Raw genomic sequence first — 26,528 nt, 5'->3', positions numbered from 1 at the left:
ACTGTTTGGACTATTGTGTGTTTTGAAAAATAGATTATTTAGAATCTAGTTATGTTGCACTTCAGTCTTTACATAATTAATCTAGTATATACATAACAATATATGATGTTTTCCATGGTGAGCTTAACATCAATAACAACATTTATTAAAAAGGCTAAAATAATTTCTGGTGGTATTATCTGTACATTAAAATTTTGTTTAGTCACAATCTTTCAAAAGATGTTACATATGTGCATAAGTGTAGTCAGTAGCATATGCCTTTTAAAAAATATAAAACATGCAAAGAAACAAAAATAAGTCCAAAATATCTGCATTACATCCAGAAATGCCAACTTTGCAACCAATATTTCTCATCCATAACTATGGCACCCTAAGGATACCTGCATACATGCAAATGCTTCTCTGGGATCAGTAACGCAGCAGGGATTGCTTTTTCCTTCCAGTAACAGATTGCTGGGAAATACCAAACATGGCCTTGAGAATTCCAATGTTTGTTACAAATTTTTCTGAATGTGGTTAGAAAGAGGCTGTTTGGTGCTGGAGACCACTGCCACGAGGAACACAGCTCTGGGTCGGGGTTCGGAGCAGCTCCGGGTGGGGGCTCAGCACGGGCCACAGCATGGCAACTGTGGGATGGGGAATCCTTGCGGCATGTGGCCCTGAGCTGCAGGGGCGGGGGTGCAAAGGACGGGTGGCGATGCCGTAGCAAGACACCGGCATCGCTCCCAGTGACAGCACCTCTGAGTTCCAGCACCTTTTTTTTTTTTTAGAAAAAAACCCCACTGATTATAATTAATTTCACATATCCTATAAATATGTACCTTCACTTTGTGATCAGAAATAAGTCACCTAGAATTCTCAGAGTTAAGGATATAAATGTTTCATAATGAACAGAATTCTACAGATTTAATGCAGCATCTTCTGCAGCAAAGTTAGTTACATTTCTGATTATTTTTTGTAAAGCAAAATTGTATTTTCTATTATTTCCTTGACTATCTTTCTGTGTTCTGAGATCATGGTAAAGACCTACTGAAGAAAATGTCAAATTCACACACACACACACACACACGCAGGCATGTGCGCATATGCATACACACACACACACACACTACTTGAATGCACATTGAAATTAAGAGGCACAAAATTGCTGATAAAAGTTATTACATTCATATATAAAAAGGCCTAGCATACAGGCCAGATAGGTGCATTTATGTACTTCAAATTGCAAACAATTAGTTAGGTTTTCCTAGTTAAAGAAATAAAGGTTAATCATCCATCTTTAAGTGTAGATTTAATTCCTGGAGAAAGGGAAAAATAAGAAAATTGGTTTCTCAGTTGCTGTTTTTTTAAAGGTTAGCTTCACCAAATGAGCAGAAATCACCCCCATCCCGCAAGTGGTACCAGTTTAGAAGAGGCATTTAAGGGAAATTTAAGTTTTACAGAGAGAGAGAAAGTTGCTGAAAGGCTTGATGATTGTTACATGTTTTAAAATCAAAATATACCTTTGGTGAAGGTGGCTTATTTTCATCATCTGAGAAAGAAAAAGTCCGTAGTTTTCTTTTCCGTTTGTCCCGGTCTGGAGCCCCAAAATGAGACTGCTCACTCTGCGTTGGGGAAGATGACTGTGATTTCTTCTCTGATACTTCAGACTCCTCAAGCAGCTCTTCCTGATGCTCAGAAGTACTGTCTTCAGTAAGAGATTCCTCGTCTATCTCATCCTGATCATCTTCATCTTCACCTCCACTTCCCTGAAACAGTACAGAGCGACTCAGAATAGCATGGATTAGCAACCACTTTGTCCCACCACCTCTATAGCTTTGCATATTAAACACATCCCGCCCCCCTAGTTGCATACTTGGGGTGATCCCACTGGTGTGTTATCTACAGAGGTAGAGGATCGCTTCTTCTTATGAACAAAGAAGTTTTTCCGTTTTTTTCTTTTCCTGTTTGCTTTTTTCATGCTTGCCTCAATGTTGCTGTGGATACTCGGTGGTCGGCCAATCCTTTTGTTTCTCCGTTTTCCATAATAATGGGCTGCAGAGGTTAAAAGAAAAGGGTTGTTATCATGAAACACAATTCATCATTTGTTAGTTCTTAAAAAGATAAGGCCTTATTCTTATTCTATATAAAGGGAGCTTATTTTGGTTGTGTGCAACCTTTACATTACTGTAGCAGTGATGGGATATGCCTTAGGAAAAAGAGCAGAGTGTTTACAAAGACCAAGATGGGTTGTCTGCCAATTTATAAGTCAAACTGGTTTCTTAATACATCAGTTATGCTACCATGAGATGTAATTAAAGAGAAGAGCCATTTTCCCGAAAGGAACAAATAATACAAGGAATGGTTATCTGGATGGGGTATCAAACAGAAAAGATAGTATGTAAGATGCTAATGAAAGTGAATGTAGCATTTTATTTTTTTTATTAAAATCTGAAACAAACAAAAAGCTTTCAGAAATCACAGTGACAATGGTTGGAGTCACATACGCACTTAGTCATAACCTTACTGAATTTCTTCAAATTATCTAACTTATGAAGAAGATCTGCAAGGTATTTTTCTTCAATTTAATGCAGTCATAATTTGACTTGAGATATTGTAATGTCTGAAGCCCAAAATGTGGGCACTTCATGGTGAAGTAGAAAACCATTAATCATAAATGGCATCCTTGATTTATTATTGATTAAATAGGATTAATTCATGGATTAGTATGCTATCCAAACAACTGGCTGTAATCCAGTTACACCACTGCAAGCTTTGTTTCTGTTTACTGAAAGCCCTAGGAAGTGCCAACTGGCAGCCATCATAAAGTTTTGGGGATATTGTGTATTTATTTAAAAATGCTCTTTCTAGCTGCCTACACATTTTGGAGCAAATAAATGGCAATAATACAATTACTTACTGTATTTGGTTTTTGTTAGAACAGAGCAGTTCTCAGAACATTTGTCTAGCACCATTTGGGGGCCAAAGAGATTTGGACAGCATTCCAGTTTGATGCAGGTCTGCCTGCAGAAGTCTGCAACTCGATCAGCTGTTCTTACCACTTCCACTGTAGCCCGGTAGCTCTTTCCTTTATATCTGTAGCAAAGGAAAGTTTCATTAATAAGGAAAGGAGAAAGTAAACACAGAAATACACTCTGTATATCAGAGAAATACACATGAGATGGCTTCATATAGCACAGTAATCAAGCCAAAATGTACCATATTATGACTTACAGCCTGTGGCTTATGCTATTTTGATTTGTAAACCATGGCTTGTATCTGTCCAGTGAACTGTAGCTTATTAAATAAATAATTAATAAACGATGGATAAAATGTGAGGCAGACCTAAAGTACTGAGCTTTGGTGGAGCAGTGGGCTAATGCCTCCCTAAGTAACACCAGCTACCTGTAATTAGTGCAGGTTCGAGTCCCACCAGGCTCAAGGTTGACTCAGCCTTCCATCCTTCTGAGGTAGGTAAAATGAGGACCCAGATTGTTGGGGGCAATAAGCTGACTTTGTAATAATGCCGCTTGAGATGGGGCCGAAAGCCCTAATAAGCAGGCATATACATAGAATGAAGGCTATTGCTAAGCACATTGATTTGTGCTTTAAATTGTAAGCCGCCCTGAGTCTTCGGAGAAGGGCGGGATATAAATGGGATTAAAAAAATAAATAAAGTCTTGTTAAAAATGTAAACAGAGGAAGATTTGAGTAAAAGGCATATCACCGTATGTTAAATTTCCAGTTTAAAGTATTATTTATTTATTCATTTATATATATATAAGGGTGTCCAATTCCGGTTCCATGCTGGCTTTGGGCAGCACAGAAATAAATGCAAGTACAGTATCTAAAAATGAAAAAAATAAGCACTATATGAGGGTGGGGGAATACCACCCTGATTGATAGCTGCCTAAAGAAAAGCTTGTCATAATTATGACTTGCCACTCCCTACAAGCTTTCCCAGACTTTGCTTGTTGGAAGCTGGCAGAAAGACACAAGTCCCAGTCATCTGAATTCCTCACTTACTGATGTGTAATTTTTTTTTTTAATTGCATTTATATCCCGCCCTTCTCCGAAGACAACAGCAACAAGGACTGCCTGGATTGCCATCTCTGTGATGCGATCACATAGCATCATGTTTTATAACTGCATTGCTTAGTGACGGAAATTCTGATTCCCAATTACCATTGTGAACTGGGGACCACCTACATACGATACCATTTGTTTTTGTTCTCTATATATTATTTTTCTTTTTTGCACATTAAAGCAGTACCTGTGTTAAAAATGCTTGCCTTTTTAGTTTATTACAAATACTATAACCTCTAAGAAAGGAACATCAAAGGATCTGAAGGCAGCAATGGTTTACTAACAATTATTTCACACAATAAAGTAAAGAGACCAACCCATTATCAGCCAGAGCTGAAGCAGCAGTAGTTTCTGAACTACTATGGTCTTTTCTATTTCAGGTATTATTATGAGAAGTGCTCTGGAATAGCCTTAATATTATTTTATCAAGTTACTTTTACACCAAAAGCAAATAAAAGAAAATGTAATAACCCAGTCTTTCATACCCTTTCTGCTTCAGTAAGCCTCTTAACCTTTGACTGAATAAATAAATCAGTTGCTTAAAGTAACTCAAAAGGTAGTTATTAAATTGGTGTGCTTGTTATTTACATGTAAAAACACCATGAGCGGAGCAGAGGGCTTAATTAGGAAATACTAAGATTAGACTAGCAGCTTTCCCTTTCCCACCTCCCATGCAGCCAATCAAAACTTTCTTCCAGCCTAAATTAAATTACAGAGTGGAGAAACTGAAGGAGGCTAGTTGGACTATCACAGATTTTATTTCCCTGGCAGAAAGACAGTCCAGAATCCAAACTGTTGCTATTTCATGTGACTTTTCAACTGTTCAAATGACTTCTAATATGAGGGCGACTTTTATCTACAATTAGGATTTCTACTGCAACTATAAAACACATTATCCTGGAAGCTTTTGAATTTTAAGGATGATGGGGGAGGGGGGCAAATTATATATGGATGAAAGTCTATTCATGCAGGAAAGTTCTAGTACACTTGAAAAGTTCAAGTATGTATCTATTCTGCCAATTAAGTCCTGAAAGTGCCATGCCAAAACTGTTGTCCATATAACTAATTTAGCTCTAATAGCAAAATATAAATATTTTGTATGGCGTATTTTACTTCGCTTTCAAAGTCTCTCCATATCCGTGCCATGAAGCTTCTTCATCTAGTTGTATTTCTCTAAGAACACGGCTAGGTTTATAAGCAGCGTTGATCAACAAAGAGAGAACCTAAATTCAGAAAGAGAAAAAAATAGATGTAATATATTAATGTGACCAATAAGACTTATTTAAATATATTATTGTGACTTAGCTATTTAACTCTATTTATATGACCAGCATAACAAGTTTCTAACAGTAAATGCAAAGCAAACCTGTCATTAATTCCCACAATTTTCTTGGAAAGGTTTAGAAGTGGTTTTCTCTTCCTAAGGCTGAGAAAAAGTGGCCCAAGATCTTCCAGGTGATTTTATGTCTAAGGTGGGACTAGAATTCACAATCTCCCACTTTCTGACCAGGTACCTAACTACTGCACCAAACTGGCTCACAACCAAGCACTTAACAGTGTATAATTTGGAACAGATATTCCAAAATCTGGTAGCATTCCACATGCAGTGTAATACAACATTTTCATTAATTTCCCTCAATTTTATTCAGGGATTACTATAAAATATTTTCCTGGAGAAGAGCCTAATGCTGGGAAAGATTGAGGGCAATAGAAGAAGGGGACGACAGAGAATGAGGTGGCTGGATGGAGTCACTGAAGCAGTAGTGTGAGCTTAAATGGACTCCAGAAGATGGTAGAGGACAGGAAGGCCTGGAGGAATGTTGTCCATAGAGTCGCGATGGGTCGGACGCGACTTCGCAGCTAACAACAACAACATTTTCCTAACAAAATTTTGTAATTAATCTAGATTTTTTTTAAATTTTTATGCACATTTGATTTATTTTGATTGCCCAGGAAATAAGTGAATGTCCTCCAGATGGAAAAAGGTTGTGAAAAGAATTTCATTGAGCAGGAGGATTATGCAACTGGTAGAGGAGATAAGAAGCCAAGGTGTGAATGAGTTAATGAAAGGAAATTTGAAGAAATTTCACAAGAGATAGTGAAACAGCAGAGGCCATTTATTACAGAATGAAAAAAAAAGAAAAAGCATTGCTGGGGTTGGTCAGGATGAATTTAAATAAAGAAATATACACCTCCCCACAAGGAAAATACTGAAAAGACCACCAACATATACACCTTGAATACGGAAGATGACTGCTTGACTATCGTAAAAATTATGTAGCAATGCTGAATCTTGAGTACTATACAATGTTGCCAATAATAAGCATCACCAATGGCATCTAATGTGTAGCTGAAATCCCGAAGGCAGCTATAATAATCTGGGATGTTCTCAAAGGATTATAGATTTGTCATAACAGATCCAATTAGTTACATCAAATTTGGTATTTTGCCTTGGGCAGTTTCCGATGCTACAAAATTCAGTCCCCAATACCCATAATGTCACTTAGGCATTTCTATAAAATAGAAAATTAATTATAAACCCTATAAAAATCAAATTTTCCTTTATTTGCAGCAAATTTGTATTCCGTTAACCTTTTTCAAAACAAAGCAATTCAGCATGCTTATAGTTTAAAAAACATATTAAAAATGTTTTTTTTAAATGATAGAAATTGTATTTCACAGGGACCAACAAAAATACTCACATGATAGTAGCTTAAAGTTGTTATTTTATGCCAGTTCCTAACCACCCCTTATCAGTCTAACAGTGCAGTGATGTATTACTTCCCCTGATTAGATGCTAGTTAGTGAAAGGAATACTTTTCCTTCCACTCTGGGTGCCAGTCAGTCAACCCCACCCCCCAAAAAGAGGGGAGGAGGGCGTAGTGCAGGATCTACATATTTTTAGCCAGATGTTTGCCCTGAAAAACATTTGTTTTGTAGGTTTATCCTTGGCAGTTTTTTCCTCTGTTTAAAGTTTCTTTCTCTCTGCCTGCTTGCATGTTAATAGCGACTTCACTTACAGAGGAAAATAATCAGGATGTTGAAATGATACTTACAAACTGGGGGAAGGGCAGGAGACAGAATCTTATGAAAAATACAAAGAATGAAGTAATAACATTTTTTTCTGTTTTTTATTTTCATTTAGCCACCACATGCTGCCCTTATTAATGAAGCCCAATTCCCGGAACACTTCTAAATGTTATGTCTAGCTTTTCAAAATGATCAACGACTCTTTCTGAACTTTTTGTGGTGTTTTTATCATACTGGCCCACTGACAGTTTGTAGCCATCTTACTGCTGTTCTTTCTTCTATTTTCTCCTAACAAAATCCCAACATTCTTCCCCGAATAATAATCAACTGAGTAAATGGTGCTGCAGATCCACAGCCATGCATTGCAGATGCCCTTACCTCTTTAAGAACAAGAACGCAATTCCCAGGTCCTACAGACTGTGGGAGTTCTGCAATTCTCCCTTTGTTAAGATAAGGTCCTGAGAAGCATCTGTGGTTAAAGTAGATCTTTGGGCAACAGTATTTACCATTTGTTACAACTGGAAAAATAAAACAATATCTGAATGCAAACTTCTACTTAAAACATTGCTTCAAAAAAAATCAATGAATCAACAGAAAATAAAGTAACAGGCAGTTTCCCACATATAATGTACAGCAGCTGTCCCCAAACTTTTCGGCATCAGGGACTGGTTTCGTGGAAGACAATTTTTCCATGGACCGGGGTGGGGGATGGTTTCAGTTTTGTTTGTCAACTTCTAAATACTGGTCCTCTTTGAAATACACATTTGGATGTTTCTGCTACATTCTTCCAGCTTGGTTATTTCAACCACTGGGAATGTTAAATAATCCAATAGTCAATGGTGTGCTCACCTAATTAACCTTGGGATGGGGAAATGTCCAAACAAAGCATGTTTCTTTTTCTGAACTCCTAGTGGAAGACATATTTAGACCAAAGTCTAAACAACTAAAACTTATTTATTAGAAAATTCCTGAAATGTTAAGTAAGGCTTCACACGTTGTGGGTGAGGGACTAAACATGTGAATTTCCTTTTCTTACTCCAATTCAGATTGTAGAAGCCTTTTCTTAGAAACAATGAAAGCTCAATTCCAACAGATTTGATAAGTATATTTGGGTTACATTTGAGACTTAATATAGTTCTCTAGAACGAAAGGTATTGGTGCTTCTTATTTTCAGGCTGTTCTATTACTGTCTTCATCCTTACTTTCATTTACTTGAACTTTTACAATAGGATAGCACATGCTTTGGTATTTGCAAGATCAGTTTTAGGTAGAATACAAACATGACTGCTTTATCAATTTTTCCTTATAAAAATTTAGGAGATGAAAGTGAATATTACAGGGAGACACAGCCTGCCGGCACTGCTTTGTTTACTTCAACTTTCCCTGAACTATAATGTCTGCATCAAATGTACATATACACACTCAGGTACATGTAAATCACACCTAGATATTCACATTAAGTAATACGAAGAAATATTCCGACATCGGTCAGAAATCTAGATACAAGCAGTGCCAATGCTTTCTGTCCTATCTCTAAATGAGTAAGCATTTTGTAGGGCTTGTTGAAAAATTGCTAGGTTAGATTTTTGCAAGCGAGTTTATTTTGTGTCTTTACAGTTCAGCTTCAAGGACTACAAACATATAAGGTTACTATATGGAATCTTATAATACAGTCCACGCAGAATAAATATGACAGTAACTGTAGTTTTCATATTAATTAGTCATGCTGAGGCTGGGATGACTACATGACTGGACCTCAAAGCCAAACAAAAGCTAACAGGTGCAAGAAATATCTATCCCATAAAAACATTGCTTAATAACCCTGTAATGGGTGGTTGTCTCAAAACCTGGATTTTCCAATGTTATATTAAGGATTAAACAATACTGTATTTATAAGTACAGCACCTCTGTGATGTGAGATTGTTGAAGTTAACTAAGCTTACATTATAGCTATCTTTGAGATAAGAATTGGTTTCCTTAAAGCCATAATGTCACATGGTTTATAAATGGCATAGATAAAAATGAGATTATACTGATGTATTTAAAAAAATTAAGTTCCAGAATGAGCATGGCCTCTACTTATGGAAAGAGCAAATTTAGATAGTGCCTCAAACCATACCTTTTGCAGGCACTGCAGGCTGTGCAAATAAGGTTTTAGAGTGTGCCGATAGATTGGTTTAGATATTTTAGAAATGGATGTAATTATTGAACATTCATTCATTAAACAATTTAGCAAATGATTAAATTTCACCATCTGGTACATATGGAATTTTACTCTCAAGCGGACTTTTGTTTATAGAGTTGCCAGAGTTATCTGTAAAAAGGAGTGACTCCCTTATGGTAAAACTAAAATGTTTTAACATTTTAAAACATGCACGGAATAGTTCAAGAAATCTAAGCCAAGGACAGATGTTATAATTACTTCAGAGCTATTGGTTTCCATAAATATAAATAAAGCATACAGATATCATAGCTAGATAGGTTGCAGTTCTATTGTCTAACATGTAAACATTGCTTTCTTACTAGTGTCAGTTGAGTTCAGTTCCTGGGTCTTTAATCCTTCACTGACAGTCCTTGAAGATAATATTCTGACAAAAAGTAGGGGGGGGGGAGGAAATGGAAGATTAAAATTTGAATTTTGCAGAACTTTGTTCCATATTGTTTCTTAAAGCGAACATTATGTAAGACTCAGGCATATTGAGAATAAGGGCACATTTCATTATTTTTCAATGAAAGTACAAAATAAGATGATCAGAAACATGGATATGTCTCAAGAATAATAATACGTATGTATTATGAAGAAGTGGACACTGAGCAATTCTCCTACCATTTCCTAAGTGTTAAATCTCTGGGGCGGGGGAGGGGGGAGATACAAAGACAGAAACCAACCTGTCATTATCTCCATGATTTGGAGAAGGAACATTACTTAAAAGTATTTATTATCTAAAAGGAAGACAATTCTGCCATGCATCAAAGGCACATCAGAAGTGGCTGCCAGGCTACTGCAATCCCTAGGAATAATAATGGCCCACTAACCCTCATTCACACTCAGACAGGAACTTATAAAGATCAAAGACAGAACATGGAAAGAAGACAGCACCAAGGTAATATACAGAATCACTTGCAACTATTGTTACCAGTTCTACATCAGGCAGACAGAACAACAGTTAAAAACCAGAATCCATGAACACCACTGGCTGTCAAACAGCATGACCCAAAGTCCCTGATCGCCAGTCACATTGACAACAAACAACACTGGTTCGACTGGGACGAAGCTGAATAATTGGCCATGCCAAAACCTGTCAGGCACGTGAGTTTATCAAAGTGTGGCATTCTATCAATGGTTCCATCAACAAACACACTGACTTAGAACCAGCGTATGAGAAATAGGGAAGTGGACCATCTGACTCACTAATCAATGACAAAACTGACCGCTCCCTCATCAGTTAAATTTCGCACTTCACAGCAACCAGTCAGAACTCACAAGACCAGAATCAGTCTTATGACTCAATCAGTCTTGTGATTCAACCAGTCACAAGACCAGTCAACCGACCACCCAGTCCCTATATAAACGAACAAGACATTTCACCCCAAACCCCGCTGAAGATGTTACCTCTGCCTAAAGACAACACTATATTTTAAAAAACTCCTTCACCCCATCCCAAATTGACAAGAGACTATGACTCTAATAAAACCAATTCTCAAGATTTATCATTAATTTGCTAAAAATATGTATTCATGCACGCTCAGCTTCTGAGTTTGGGGGGGGGGGGAATTGGTTTTTGTAATTAAATTTTATTTTTGTAAACTGCCCAGGGTTATTGTGAGTGACTTGAGCAGCCATATAAATGTTTTAAATAAACAAATACATATAAATATATATAAAATGTATTCTTCCCAGAAGATGCACAACAAAATAGGGGCAGGCTCAGGGCAGGCTCAATTCTCAACCACCGATTAAATGAATTGCCCATAAAATAATGTATCCTGTTCATAACATAAACCCCATTTACATATAGCAAATACTCTCATTTACATGTGTGAATCGCTTCTTTTCAGACACATATTTCAAACTTAAACAAGAAGGAAAAAAAGAATTAGAGATGAAGATACTGGGAAGGGGAAGGAAAAGGAAAGGGAAAAAGAAAATTAGTGGGATTGAGGCAAGGGGAAATAACAACTTTCAATTTGAATATTTTATTCAGATGTAATAGAAAACCAGAGCTACCTATTATGAGAATGAACCCCAGCAATTTATGACTTAAAAAAACACCATAGTCATAATTCTCTTCTTGTCATGTGAAGTAAGTAAGTAAGTAAATAAATAAATAAGTTCACTTGTTCATTCAATTTGTATAACAGCTTAATTCAGCAAGGGACAACAAACAAAATTAAAATAAAATTATATAATTATATAATTATAACCAATTCATTTCTCCTTTAAACTAACTATACAGTTGCATATAAAGCTTAGGCACATCTGCTTAAACTGTATTATAGTTCTAGACTAGCCAATAGGCAGAGTTTGCATCATGACATTGTAATATATGCATCAGTGTGATTAGAAAAACATGTGGTGGTAAATAAACCAATCATATTATAAAAAGTACCACAGTGTAAAAACATACAAAAGAAGTCAGAAAGAGGCACTGTTGAAAAAGGGTTTCAAAATGCCCAGCTCTAGTTACCTGTCCTTGTATTTAATATTCTGAAAAATCAAATAATTGTTCATTATAAACATTAAGTTTAATGCTTACTGTTTCTCTGGTTGAACAACTGCAATTTTCTTTTCTTTATTCACTGCAAATCAAAATGAAACATGCTGATTATTAATGTAATATAAACATATATCCTATGATGACACAAAGCAACTGCAACTCTTTGCATGAAAATAATCACATAATCGCTATAAATTGTAACCTAGTAACAAAACACGAATATGGAAACGACGATTTTATTCTTTTTGATCTTACAAATGGGCACTTCTCCAATTCAGTTCCTAAAAATATTAATTTAAAGTCTTCCATGTAATGCATTTATTTTAGCAAATATCCTCTAAAGCAAGTGTAGAGCCTCAGACCCCAAATGAGTTTTAACAAGAGTTTTTAATTTAAAAAAACAATGAATTGAAACATCAAACTCTTTATTTGTAGGGACGCCTTTGGAGCTCACAAGAAATTTGATAGTATGGCCAAGAGGACAGGGTGGTGGAGGAAGAGGGGGGAATTAACCTTCTATTTGACAAACAACTTCATGGCTTCAGTTTTGCAAGTGCACCAACACATGCTATCAAAATAACAACAGTGACCTCAGCTCTAAACACTTATCTTTACCTTGCTATAGTTCTCAGGCATTCTTAGAATTAAACAAAACCACTAATTTTATATCTCTTATGATCTTTACAAGTATGTTTATATGCTGCAACCAAGATCATGTATCTTTTTATTATGTTTAACAAAAGCACATATAAATACTTCAAAGTATATCCCATTGTCTAATACAGTTATGCACCAGTTTGCTGCAGTGCTGGCCTACAAATCAGGGAAAACAGAGGGAGGAAGGAATATTATATATGCTTGCCGCTTTGAGTAACAAAGTAATAAAATAATAAAGGTGGGATAAAAACAATCTAATAAATAATATTCATACCTAATGCTCTGCGAGGAGGTCTAAGCTGGTATCCATTAGTTTCACACCAACCAACTGGAAATATATTCATAGATTCCACACTCACTATGCATTCAGGCACTGGGATTTTAGAACCTATAATAATAATAATCATCATCATCATTGCAAGCACAATTGTCATCGCTGCCACTACTATATCACCACTATCTTACGGGGCTAACCAGCTATAATATTTCTTATGAACTGGTACATTCTCATTCCTCTGCACATGTGAACTGTCTCTAATCTGTCAATTAGCTCTGACAGGCTACAAGTATCTATTTTAAAGTTTTTTAATTATCAGGAGTGATAAAAAGAAATACAGATTAAATGCAGCTATTTCAAAACACTTCCTGAAGGAAAATAGTTTGCTATGTATTGTTTCCCCTTCATGGATTACTGCCTTGTCGTGGCGAAGGGGCTTGCGTAATTCAATGAAGCTATGAGCTATGCCGTGCAGGGCCACCCAAGACGGACAGGTCATAGCTGAGAGTTCTGACAAAACGTGATCCACTGGAGAAGGAAATGGCAACCCACTCCAGTATCTTTGCCATGAAAACCCTATGGACAGTACCAAAAGGCAAAACGATATGATGCTGGAAGATGAGCCCCTCAGGTCGGAAGGCGTCCAATATGCTACTGGGGAAGAGCAGAGGGCTAGTACTAGTAGCGCCAGAAAGAATGAAGCGACTGGGCCAAAGCCGAAAGGACGCTCAGCTGTGGATGTGTCTGGTGGTGAAAGGAAAGTCCGATGCTGTAAAGATTTTTTCTCCATAGGAACCTGGAATGTAAGATCCATGAATCAAGGAAAGCTGGACGTGGTCAAACAAGAGATGTCAAGACTGAACATCGACATCTTAGGTATTAGCGAACTAAAATGGACAGGAATGGGTGAATTTAATTCAGATGACCATCAGGTATACTACTGCGGGCAAGAATCCCTCAGAAGAAATGGAGTAGCCTTCATAGTCAATAAAAGAGTAGAAAAATCAATACTGGGATACAATCCTCAAAATGACAGAATGATCTCAGTTCGAATCCAAGGGAAACCATTCAATATCACAGTAGTCCAAGTCTATGCCCCAACCACCAGTGCTGAAGAGGATGAAATTGACCGGTTCTATGAAGCCCTACAGCACCTTATAGAACTAACACCAAAAAATGATGTCCTTATCATCATGGGGGATTGGAATGCTAAAGTAGGAAGCCAAAAGATAACTGGAATAACAGGCAAGTTTGGCCTTGGAGTACAAAATGAAGCAGGGCACAGGCTGATAGAATTTTGTCAAGAGAATACGATGGTCATAGCAAACACTCTTTTCCAACAACCCAAGAGACGGCTCTACACATGGACATCACCAGACGGTCAACACAGAAATCACATTGACTATATGCTCTGCAGCCAAAGATGGAGACGCTCTATACGGTCAGTAAAAACAAGACCAGGAGCTGACTGTGGCTCAGACCATGAGCTTCTCATTGCAAAGTTTAGGCTTAAACTGAAGAAAGTAGGAAAAAGTACTAGGCCACTCAGGTATGAATTAAATCATATCCCTGTTGAATATACAGTAGAGGTGACAAATAGATTTAAGGAATTAGATCTGATAGACAGAGTGCCTGAAGAACTATGGACAGAGGTTCGCGACATTGTACAACAGGTAGCAACCAAAACCATCCCAAAGAAAAAGAAATGCAAGAAAGCAAAATGGCTGTCTGAGGAAGCTTTGCAAATAGCTGAGGAAAGGAGGAAAGCGAAAGGCAAGGGAGAAAAACATAGATATGCCCAATTGAATGCAGAATTCCAGAGAATAGCTAGAAGAGATAAGAATGCCTTCTTAAATGAACAGTGCAAAGAAATAGAAGAAAACAATAGAATAGGGAGGACCAGAGATCTTTTCAAGAAAATTGGAGAGATGAAGGGAACATTCCATGCAAAAATGGGCATGATAAAGGACCAAAATGGCAGGGACCTAACAGAGGCAGAAGAGATTAAGAAGAGGTGGCAAAATTACACAGAAGAACTATACAAGAATGAGCTTAATGTCCCTGATAATCACAATGAGGTGGTCACTGACCTCGAGCCAGACATCCTAGAATGTGAAGTGAAGTGGGCCTTAGAAAAGCTGAGCAACAACAAAGCTAGTGGAGGTGACAGTATTCCAGCTGAGCTATTCAAAATCTTAAAAGACAGTGCAGTAAAAGTGCTACACTCAATTTGCCAGCAAATTTGGAAAACTCAACAGTGGCCACAGGATTGGAAAAGATCAGTTTACATTCCAATTCCAAAGAAAGGCAGTGCCAAAGAATGTTCAAACTATCGCACCATTGCACTCATTTCTCATGCTAGTAAAGTCATGCTTAAAATCCTACAAGCTAGACTTCAGCAGTATGTGGATCGAGAACTACCAGAAGTACAGGCAGGATTTCGAAGAGGCAGAGGAACTAGAGATCAAATTGCCAACATACGCTGGATCATGGAGAAAGCTAGGGAGTTCCAGAAAAACATCTACTTCTGCTTCATTAACTATGCTAAAGCCTTTGATTGTGTGGATCATAAGAAACTGTGGCAAGTTCTTAAAGAGATGGGAGTACCAGACCATCTTATTTGTCTCTTGAGAAACCTATATGCGGGTCAAGAAGCAACAGTGAGAACTGGACATGGAACCACTGATTGGTTCCAAATTGGGAAAGGAGTCCGGCAAGGCTGTATACTGTCGCCCTGCCTATTTAACTTATATGCAGAGCACATCATGAGAAAGGCAGGGCTAGATGAATCAAAAGTTGGAATTAAGATTGCTGGAAGAAATATCAACAACCTAAGATATGCAGATAATACCACTCTAATGGCAGAAAGTGAAGAAGAACTAAAGAGCCTCTTGTTGCGGGTGAAGAAGGAGAGTGCAAAAGTTGGGTTGAAACTTAACATTAAGAAAACCAAGATCATGGCATCTGGCCCTCTCAATTCCTGGCAAATAGATGGGGAAGAAATGGAGGTAGTGACAGATTTTGTTTTCCTGGGCTCCAAGATCACTGCAGATGGGGACTGTAGCCAAGAAATTAAAAGACGCTTGCTCCTGGGAAGGAAAGCCATGGCAAATCTAGACAGCACACTAAAAAGCAGAGACATCACCCTGTCGACAAAAGTGCGTATAGTCAAGGCTATGGTCTTCCCAGTTGCAATGTATGGCAGTGAAAGTTGGACCATAAGAAAGGCTGAGCGCCAAAGAATTGAGGCCTTTGAACTGTGGTGCTGGAGAAGACTCCTGCGAGTCCCTTGGACTGCAAGGCGATCAAACCGGTCAGTCCTAGAGGAGATCAATCCTGACTGCTCTTTAGAAGGCCAGATCTTGAAGCTAAAACTCAAATACTTTGGCCACCTAATGAGAAAGAAGGACTCACTGGAGAAGAGCCTAATGCTGGGAAAGATCGAGGGCAATAGAAGAAGGGGACGACAGAGAATGAGGCGGCTGGATGGAGTCACTGAAGCAGTAGGCGTGAGCTTAAATGGACTCCAGAAGATGGTGGAAGACAGGAAGGCCTGGAGGAACGTTGTCCATAGGGTCGCGATGAGTCGGACACGACTTCGCAGCTAACAACAACAACAAATGTATTGTTTATGACACTCAGGCAAAATACGTGTGCAAATGTGACCTGTGGAATGGCAAATCAAGTTTAAAAGATCTTTCTCTCCTCTGAAAGACAACTTACTTTCCAACTGGAGCCAGAGATAGGAATCCTTCACCTTTGTAATAGTAGCCACACAGATTTCTTCTGGGTTTTCTGAATTCACAGCCTCAAGTTTCATGTTCTCCTTAAAACCATGCTCAGAATTTAACTAACACAAGCAAAACACAAGAAACATGTTTATTATGTATTTTAAGAGCCTCACATTAAAATACCAATGAAAAAATAGTTCAGAATAATTTTAGCAGTAAAACAGACACTTGGAAGACACCAACAGAACACATGGTCCAGACTTTGCAAGTGTGAAATCTTTTAGAAACACACGAGGTTTCAACTGAACAACCAAAGTAGTAACTTACACCTTGAATAAAATGCACAAGGTCTTTGACTTCAAACTCAGAACTTTGCTTTACACAAAATTAAATAAGGGAAAAAAGATACTTATTTGTAGTTGGAAACTTGCTTTATGGCTCAAGGAAGACTTGGTTATCTCAAAACAGCTAAAAACGTTCTACTCTATCACTTCAACCCATACTGATCTGCCCAATATCTGAATGTAAACAATTGCCTGTAATCTTCATTTATAATCACACTTTCCTCCTCCCATCACAGGACCTCCTGACTTAGATAATGCTGTCCCTCAGTGTAGTATGGCTATCTACAATTTTCAGTTTATTGAGAAAATACCCTTTCCCTTCCTAAATACACACTTACAAATATACAGCCATTGCCTTAAACCTAAAATACTGGATGCTAAACTGAAGAATTCCAGTTAAGCAATCTACTAACCTTTTAAAAAAGCACTATTAAAATGGTTGGTTGCGCAGTCAGCCAGATATTTAGACTGGTTTGGGCATTTTTTACCTTTTTATTATGTTGTTGTAGGAAATCTACATTGTATTTCAATACAATGATATTTGGTCAGTATTGATTGAAGATTATTAGCCAATTTTTAACAAAAAGACAGCTTGCTAACTCTAGATGCAGATTCCTTTTTATTTACAAAAGAGCATTCCATGCCCACAAATCCTAATTTGCAGCTTAAATTGCATATGCAAAGAAACATCTTACTATATCAGTAGCATTTGTAGTCAAAGACACGAAAGGACACTGTTATACAAGCTACACTATAAATTCTGGAAGAATTCAATGAATACTAATAGCTGCAAGTATACACTTAGATTTCATAGTCTCAACTGTGAAGTCACATTCTAAGAACAATGCAATGATTTTAACACATGATTTTATTAGTATGTGTTGTGGCTAATGGACTTTAGGAATAAAACCATTCACATTACTTTCTTGAATACTTACCAGAGGAAAGCAACTTTGGGGAGCAGCCTCAGCTCCACATTGCTTGAGATAATCTGCCCAGTCAAAGTCTTGACCTGGATAACCTGTGAGCAAGAAAAAAAAAACTTTATTATAGTATTTTAATCAAATTCCTTCTTTAAAAGGTCAGGGTACCTTCCATTTCTTCCCCATCTGGCTTTTTAATAAAGTTGTAAAATAAGTGAGATTTAGATGATGATAATGATCAGTGTTACCAACTGACATTCATAGTTCTACAGCCTTGAGTTTGGACAATCCTCATCTAATATTCTAATACAGATAGTCCTCGACTTATAACAATTGAGCCTAAAATTTATGTTGCTAAGTGAGGCTTCTGTTAAGTGAGTATTGCCCCATTTTATGACCTTTCTTGCCACAGTCGTTAAGTGAATCACTGCAGTTGTCAAGTTAGTACTAACACATTTGTTAAGTGATCTGGCTTCCCCATTGACTTTCTTCTCAGAAGTTCACAAAAGGTGATCACATGACGCCAGGACACTGCAACCGTCATAAATATGAACCAGTTGCCAAGTATCCAAAGTTTGATTACATGACCATGGGAAGGCTGCAACTCTCATAAATGTGAAAAATAATTATAAATCACTTTTTTCAATGCCACTGTAACTTTTAATGGTCACTAAACGAACAGTTGTAACTTGAGGACTACCTGTATATTACATTGACTTCCTTAAACATGACCTTAAATCTTAAAAAAAAATTAGTTCCAGACTTCAGAAAATTCTTCCCCAGGTCTATACTAGAGCTAAATTATGCTACAAAATAATTCATCTCCAAAATAGCTCAATAAACAAACTTAAATTACACCACAAATTTAAATGCAACTAGACTGATATGAATGGAGGTAGATTACATATACACACCAGGTGGAGGGTTGAGATGTAAGCCATTTTTCAGGCTCCATTGTACAGGGAAAAGTCCTGCACTGTTGACATGACAAATAAAACGCTGACTTGTGGTACAATCTGGTCTCAAATCATCTATTTCTATCAAGAAGTATTTATCATTGAATACCTGAAAAATAGAGAAATGACTTAGATAATATAAAATTGAATTCATACGTAGTTTCACAATCAAGTTTCAAGGCTGTATTTGTTAAGATATTTACTGTCTAATTTATGTAACTTCTATTTTTATAGTTTTGTACCTTGCTATGATTTTACTAGGATTTTACCAATATTGTATTAAATATTAGCAATCTTAAAATAAAAGGTGACATTTGACAAAGTCTTGGGTATAACCCCTTGAACTTCACATGTTGTCACTGAATATGACAGAAGAACATGGGGAATGTTACCTTAATTTGAAATTTTAATTAAATTACACCAAGCATAGCTTTCCCTGCTCCTACTATAATGGGGTTAAATATCCTGCGCAAACAAGAGCAGTTGTAGGCCCTAGAAAGACTGCAAATCTCAATCTAAAACATCTTGCACTCTATAAGAAATCCCAGAAGGAAAAAGAAATAGCCAGAAGGAATATAAATTGTTATATCTGAAATTTAAAATGACAAAATAGGACAAGAGGTTTAATTCTCAAGAGAATGAGAATTTCAGGGCCCTCTAATTTTAAATCACCCAGAATATCCACGTAAGGAAATGAGGATAAAAATATATCTGTATTTCTTTATTCAGGATTTAAAAAATCTTGAAATCAAGAATTTTAAAAATGGCACTGCTTAATTTTAAGCAATAAAGATACTACAAAGTTCTTAAAGCTGCCTGTGAGTCTAGCTCCTTGCAATTCAATCCCAGATTAAAGGAGATTTCATAGTTGCTGACTTATATAGAAATTGAAAGGGACGTGGTGGCTCAGTGGGTTAGGACGCTGAGCTTGTCGATCAGAAGGTCGGCAGTTTGGCGGGTCGAATCCCGAGTGCCGCGTAGCAGAGCGTCTGTTACTCATCCCAGCTTCTGCCAACCTAGCAGTTCGAAAGCACGTAAAAAATGCAAGTAGAAAAATAGGGACCACTACGGTGGGAAGGTAACAGCATTCCGTGCGCCTTTGGCGTCTAGTCATGCCGGCCACATGACCACGGAGATGTCCTCGGACAAACGCTGGCTCTTCGGCTTTGAAATGGAGATGAGAACCGGCCCCTAGAGTTGGAAACGACTAGCACACATGTGCGGGGGAACCTTTATCTTTACCTATAGAAATTGAGCTCTGCCCCTTCTTCTACAATGTCTTCTCATTTCACATTTCTTGGAGTCTAGTATTTATGAACAAATACTGAGACATGTTTTGCTGCAAATGCCCTACAACAGGGGTGTCAAACTTGCACATGTCACATGATGTGTCGCGACTTTTTCCCCATTGCTGGAGCTGGGGTGGGTGCGGTTTCGGTATGATGCATCCGGCCCATGGGCCAGCAGTTTGACACCACTGCCCTACAAAATTAGCTTCCATTCAAAGTGACCTAAATATTAGAGTGTGAGTAAATTACAAAGAGTAGTTTTCTTTGCAACAAGGAAGGAAATTACAGTTAGTAACCAGATACTTGTGATACCTTTGTAACTGTAGCAGGTGATATGGCAAAAGGAGCTTTTGGATCAATAGCTTCCAACTTCATGTTTAAAGAAAATGCATGGGTTCCAACAACAGGTTTGTCCTAAAAATGATTAACAAAAACTGTTTGTTTCCATTACTCAAGATTTTCTTAATATCTATGTATGTATGTGTATACACAAACACACAGCTATTTTTAAAACTCCCTTATTTTGTTTGGATCACTTTTTTTCTGCTTTATATTGTTGCTAATATTTTCGTTTTTTAAAAATTTTCTCAACATCAGTGAGTCAGTCACCAAGGAAGAAAATTATTTATAACAGAGAATGAGACCTGGAAAATATTTTCCATTGATAAAAGACACATTCTAGTTGTTTAATATTTCTTTGAAAGTAACATGGAAGTTTTCCACTTATAGGAAAGCCAACAAATTAAAGCTAACAACATTTGCTCTCTCAAAAATAAATTCAGCACGCTTTGCTCTTATAGTACAAACATTTCAGACAACAGTTTTAACTAAGTCTTTTCTAAGAAACATTTTTCCAAATAAATCAGCATTATGGAATCGCTTATTTCTAAAAAAAAATTGAAAAATATTGAAACTTTCACAACTGGGTCTAGGACAGGAAGTCAAAAGTATACCTGTTTCATTAATCTCTAAAATAATCTAAACATTATCTTATACAGTATATTTTTTAATTTTTCAATTACCTAGAGTTTCTGATATCCAATAAGCAAAAAGCTTAATTAAAATATTACCTTGTCTAGTTCCTAGAAATTTTTGTACATATTAGATTTAATCATAGCATTTGCTAAGAATACAGTAAATGCCAAATGTCACACCTTGAACAGATCAGTGGGCACTAACGATTCTTCTTCCTCTTCTTTTACTCTTGCTAGAATTTCTTGCCATTCTGTCTCAGTCTTCAAGTGCCTAATAGCTTCAATAAAAGAATGATAGTTATCCCATTAAAAGTAAAATGCAGAACTTTTTAAAATGAATACATTATATTACATTCATAGTAATATAATAGCAATAGCACTTAGACTTATATACCGCTTCATAGTGTTTTACAGCCCTCTCTATGGAATGGAAAGCTGAGTCAACCTTGAACAGTTCAGAATTGAACTGGAGTTAGCCTGCAATACTGCATTCTAACCACTGTGCCACCACAGCAAGCAGATATAAACATACATGTCTTCCTAACCTGTGCTCCCTATGAATGTTGAACATTGTCTTTAAAAAATGCTCTCTTGGCAAACTCATAATATTTTTCAAGTAAAGTTAAAATAAAAATACAAGATCTAGAGAATTAAAAATATTCAAAATCCAGTATCTAAATTATAAAACTAATATAAATAATATAAAAAATTAAACTAATAAATTACTGATATAAGTGACTAAATTCCTCAACAGCAAACTAGTGATTTGATAAATTACTAAATATTAACAGTTAATCCATTAATCAATCTTTTAATTGCAATTACAAGTTAGTGCGAATATTTAACTTCCATGTGCAATATAATATATCTGATTATCATTATCTCAGTAAATGTTAAAATTCCTCTTTATAATATTGCAATTTTTTCAGTAAGACAAAATTTCACTAGTTGCCTGATGATTTTAACTATTTTATCTAAAGGTAGACATCAGGAGCTATCAAAATTTCTTATATCAATGGATCAGAATTCCACAAGTGTCCCTTTATAAGCAACAATATAGAAGGACACAGACTAGTATTTCTAATGAACTCATTCTCCATGTATTGCAGTTTGCAGAGTACTCTTGCAATATATCTAGGAATATGTATATATATCTTGCATATTTATAGTTTTGATCTTGAATAAGACAGCCTCCTAGCAGAATACTTCATATGCAGCATGCCACTAGAAAATTTTCCTCAAAAACATGGTCTGAGTGGTCAGGTAAGGATGACTTATTTCCTATAGCTAATTCCCTTCTAGTTTGTGCATCATTAGTTTAGATTTGACCAAAAAATTCTTAAAATTTAGATTTTATAAAAAAAAGACATTTAAATCCTTATACAAAACATTTGTTTCAAAAGAAGTAACTCTAATAATAATTCCATTTCAACTGAAACAAACATTATTTTAAGAAAGATACGATTTTCCAAGGCAGCTTGACACAAGTTATCATCAGACAAGGGAAGGGGAAAGATCCAGAAAATTACAGACAAGGAAGATAATTTATTTAAATCTGCAATGCTAGCTTGTCAATGAAAATTAAGTTTTGTACCTAAAGGAGGTTCAAGGATGTACCCTTGTTGAGATGCCCAACCCACTGGATGGAGAAAGGGATCTAAATAGAACATCCATAAGTCATATTGTTCTACATCTCCAAGTCCTTCATAGCGCAGCCTGAGCCTTCCACCAATGTTTTCCAAAACACTGACTATCCAAGCTCCTAGACAGTCACTTAAGGACTGACATTCAAGTCGTGATCCTGGTGCAATAAGATCCAAAGAATTTTTTCCTCGATGGAGCTGCAGAGTAAAAGGGAAGAAAAATGGTTAAGAACACCTGCCTATTCATCTATTCTAAAATACAGCATTAATTATGTATTTACTTCATTCATTTTCTTACACATTTTATGTTTTTGTAATGAGATTATTATCTGTAATATGGTTATACTTGTAACAAGTTCACAATTATTGCAAAGTAAGAAAGAATTTCCTATTTCTTATTGTCTTTGCTTTCTAGGCTTTTAGTCTGTTTGCTTTTAAGTAACAAGATTAGTATATTATAATTTTTATTTCTGATTAAATGTGTATTTCTTAATAGAAATATATTATCTACCGGTATTTACATATGTATGTCTATTTCCCACTCATCCAGAATACTAATGGGTGGTCAGTTCTTCATTTTAGTGTATTCTTTTACAAGATACCATTAGCTTCCCAAAGCAGCAAATAGCAGACAACTGAGTGAATCCATAAATTAGATTAATTAATGAGCTCATGAAGCAAACTCTCAATTCACTAAATCTAACAGTATTAGAAACCCTTTCCACATCTATGTTACAACACTACTGTGAGAGAGATCTCAGAGTCCTAGTAGACAATCACTTAAATATGAGCCAGCAGTGTGTTGTAGCTACCAAAAAAGCCAACACAGTGCTAGGCTGCATTAACAGAGGGATAGAATCAAGATCACGTGAAGTACTAATACCACTTTACAATGCCTTGGTAAGGCCACACCTGGAATACTGCATCCAGTTTTGGTCACCACGATGTAAAAAAGATGTTGAGACTCTAGAAAGAGTACAGAGAAGAGCAACAAAGATGATTGGGGGACTGGAGACTAAAACACATAGGGAATGGTTGCTGGAATTGGGTATGTGTAGTTTAACGAAGAGAAGGGTGAGGGGTGACATGATAGCAGTGTTCCAATATCTCAGGGGCTGCCACAAAGAAGAGGGAGTCAAGCTATTCTCCAAAGCATCTGAAAACAGGACAAGAAGCAATGGATGGAAACTAGTCAAGGAGAGAAGCAACCTAGAACTAAGGAGAAACTTCCTGACAGTTAGAACAATTAACCAGTGGAACAACCTGCCTCCAGAAGTGGTGAATGCTCCAACACTGGAAGTTTTTAAGAAGAGACTGGACAGCCATTTGCCTGAAATGGTATAGGGTTTCCTGCCTGGGCAGGGGGTTGGACTAGATGACCTCCATGGTACCTTCCAACTTCTTCTTCTTATTCTTATCATCATCATCATCATCATCATCATCATTATTATTATTATTATTATCATTATCAATAATAAAAGTGACCAAAAAGAGGTGATAGTAATTTTACAGACCGTAAAGGTTACTTGCAGTCATGGGAAGGTTATTTTTGAAAGTTACAAAAACAAAATCAAGATAAGCTTCTGTAAAATATTCTTGAAAGTCTGGTCACATCAAATACCAGATAAACATTACAGTATCTATATCATTGTTCTCTTTCTTCGCTTCACAATCACTCACTCAGCAACTGTTTGAAGTTAATGATCACACTGAGTGAATGGTACTTGCAACTAGTTCTCAAAGTTCTGACCATCACAGCACCTCTGCAAATGCTATCAGGGTACTTGCCTTTGCAGCATTCTGCTGTCACATGAACATTATCTGCAACCTCCTCTGCCAACTTTTTACAAGCAAAATCAATGGGGAAGCCATTGTTTGCAAGCCACTCACACTACCACACCCTTTCTCCAATCCTGCCTCATTCCATAATATTTCCTCACCTACCTGCCTGTCTGCCTGCTTTTGATTTGCCTGGGACTTGCATCCTCCTGCCAGTTTCTTCACTGACTTAATGAGAAGCCAGCAGGAAGTCACAAGTGCCAGTCACATGAGATTTTCACTTAATAACCCGCAAACCTTAACAACAGCAACGAGGACTGCTAGGCTTGTCATTACTAAACAATGTGGCTATGTATAGGACTTCCTATACAATAGATATCCATCCCACTGATGGAGCTCTTTCCCCAAAGAGTTATTTACTGCAATCCTACCCTTCTTCCAGACTTTAAGTTTATTCTGAAAATTGTATGCTACTGTGTCTTTTATAACTATACAGCAAAATCTCTCTTGCATTAGTTTGCCGCTACTTAAATGTATTCCAGAAAGATGAAGTTATAACCAAACTGGGGAAAAAATACCATTAATAAAAAACAAGTGGTCATTATTAAGCTTTATTAAAGTGGGCTCTACTACCACAATTGCTACTGTGTAGATACCTACCCCTTCTAGAAGACCAGCAGGGGGGCTGCATGCTTCTTTCAGAGTTTGCTGAAGGAATTCTATCTGATTGGGAATTTTATCCTTAATGCCTAAAAAAAAGAAAAGAAAGAAAAGTCAATCAATATTCGGTCTTGCTATCTTATAACCAGCTTCATTAAAGTTACACTTATCCTGAGAAGGTCAAACGCAAACCCATATGTTTGTAGTTCAACATGTTTGCAATTTCAGAGTGCTATGACCCAAGTTGCTGAGTTCAAGGATGATTAAATCTAGAGTGGGAACAGGTATAGGATCTCAATCATGATGAACCAAAAATAAGGCTGTCATTATTAAGTCCAACACTTACCGTATTTTTCGGACCATAAGATGCACTTTTTTCCCCCCAAAGTGGGGGGGAAAACAAGGGTGCGTCTTATGGTCCGAAGGTGATCTGTATGGCCAGCCCCAACCTCCGCAAGTGAAAGGAAGGGAGATTGCAATTGGCTCCTGCAATCTCCCTGCTTTCTCTTGCAGAAGGCAGGCTGAAACGGAGCAAGGAATGCAAATCGGCCGATCTCGCGCTCCTGCAATCTCCTCTGCTCGGTTTCAGCTTTTCTTGCTACAAGAGAAAGCAGGTTGAAACAAAGCAAGGGAGATTCCCTCGCTCTGTTTCAGCCTGCTTTCTCTTGTAGCAAGAAAAGCTGAAACCGAGCAGAGGAGAATGCAGGAGCGCGAGATCGGCCGATTCGCATTCCTTGCTCCGTTTCAGCCTGCCTTCTGCAAGAGAAAGCCGGGCCGCAGGGCTGCCTCCGTAGCTACTGCTCTAACGCGGAGAGGGAAGGACAAAGAGGGAGGAAAGGAAGAAAGAAGGAAGGAAGAAAAGAAGGAAGGGACAATGGGAGAGGGAGGGAGGGAGAGAGGGAGGAAGAGAAAAATAGAGAGAGAGAAAGAGGGAGAGAAGGAGAAAGAAAGAGGGAGGGAAACAGAGGAAGAAGGAGAAATAGAGGGAAAGAGAAAAAATAGAGAGGGAGAGAAAGAGGGAGACAGAGAAGCAGAAAGAAACGGAGGGAAATAGAGGGAGAGAGAGAAAGAGGGAGAGGGAAAGAGGGAGAAAGAAAGGGAGAGAGAGACAAGGAGAAAGAAAGAGGGAGGGAAATAGAGGAAGAGGGAGAGAGGGAAAGAGAAAAATAGAGAGGGAGAAGGAGAAAGAAAGGGAGGGAAACGGAGAGAGAGAAAGAGGGAGAAATAGAGGGAAAGAGAAAAATAGGGAAAGAAGGAAAGGGAAAGAGAGAAAGAAGGAGAGGAGAAAGAAAGAGGGAGTGGGAGAGAGGGAGAGAAAGAGAAGGAGAGAGAGAAATTAAATTAGTAACATGATTGTTAAGTGAATCTGGTTTCCCCACTAACTTTGTTTGTCAGAAGGTTGCAAAAGGCAATCACATGACCCTGGAACAATGTGACCATCATAAATATGAATCGATTGCCAAGCATCAGAATGTAAATCAC

At 37.3% G+C, this 26,528-nt stretch overlaps 1 protein-coding gene across 2 annotated transcripts in view; it reads right to left on the bottom strand.

Moving 5' to 3' along the window:
• Positions 1-26,528, bottom strand: part of SFMBT1 (Scm like with four mbt domains 1) — a 117,700-nt gene that overhangs the window by 9,494 nt on the left and 81,678 nt on the right. For both annotated transcript variants that reach the window (XM_083355705.1, XM_083355704.1), the window contains exons 5-19: positions 25,047-25,135; positions 22,559-22,805; positions 21,145-21,242; positions 20,303-20,404; positions 18,660-18,810; positions 17,761-17,843; positions 16,471-16,597; positions 12,745-12,858; positions 11,853-11,895; positions 9,619-9,683; positions 7,474-7,613; positions 5,179-5,288; positions 2,900-3,075; positions 1,856-2,034; positions 1,503-1,748 (exon numbers count right to left, since the gene is read on the bottom strand). In XM_083355705.1, the coding sequence (XP_083211831.1) occupies positions 1,503-1,748; positions 1,856-2,034; positions 2,900-3,075; positions 5,179-5,288; positions 7,474-7,613; positions 9,619-9,683; positions 11,853-11,895; positions 12,745-12,858; positions 16,471-16,597; positions 17,761-17,843; positions 18,660-18,810; positions 20,303-20,404; positions 21,145-21,242; positions 22,559-22,805; positions 25,047-25,135 (1,970 nt within the window). The remainder of the gene's footprint in view (positions 1-1,502; positions 1,749-1,855; positions 2,035-2,899; positions 3,076-5,178; positions 5,289-7,473; positions 7,614-9,618; positions 9,684-11,852; positions 11,896-12,744; positions 12,859-16,470; positions 16,598-17,760; positions 17,844-18,659; positions 18,811-20,302; positions 20,405-21,144; positions 21,243-22,558; positions 22,806-25,046; positions 25,136-26,528) is intronic.

The sequence above is a fragment of the Vipera ursinii genome (assembly GCF_947247035.1).
Source record: "Vipera ursinii genome assembly, chromosome: 2".
Taxonomy (NCBI): domain Eukaryota; kingdom Metazoa; phylum Chordata; class Lepidosauria; order Squamata; family Viperidae; genus Vipera; species Vipera ursinii.
Note: the sequence above shows the minus strand (reverse complement) of the source record. Positions and strands in the feature narration are given on the sequence as shown.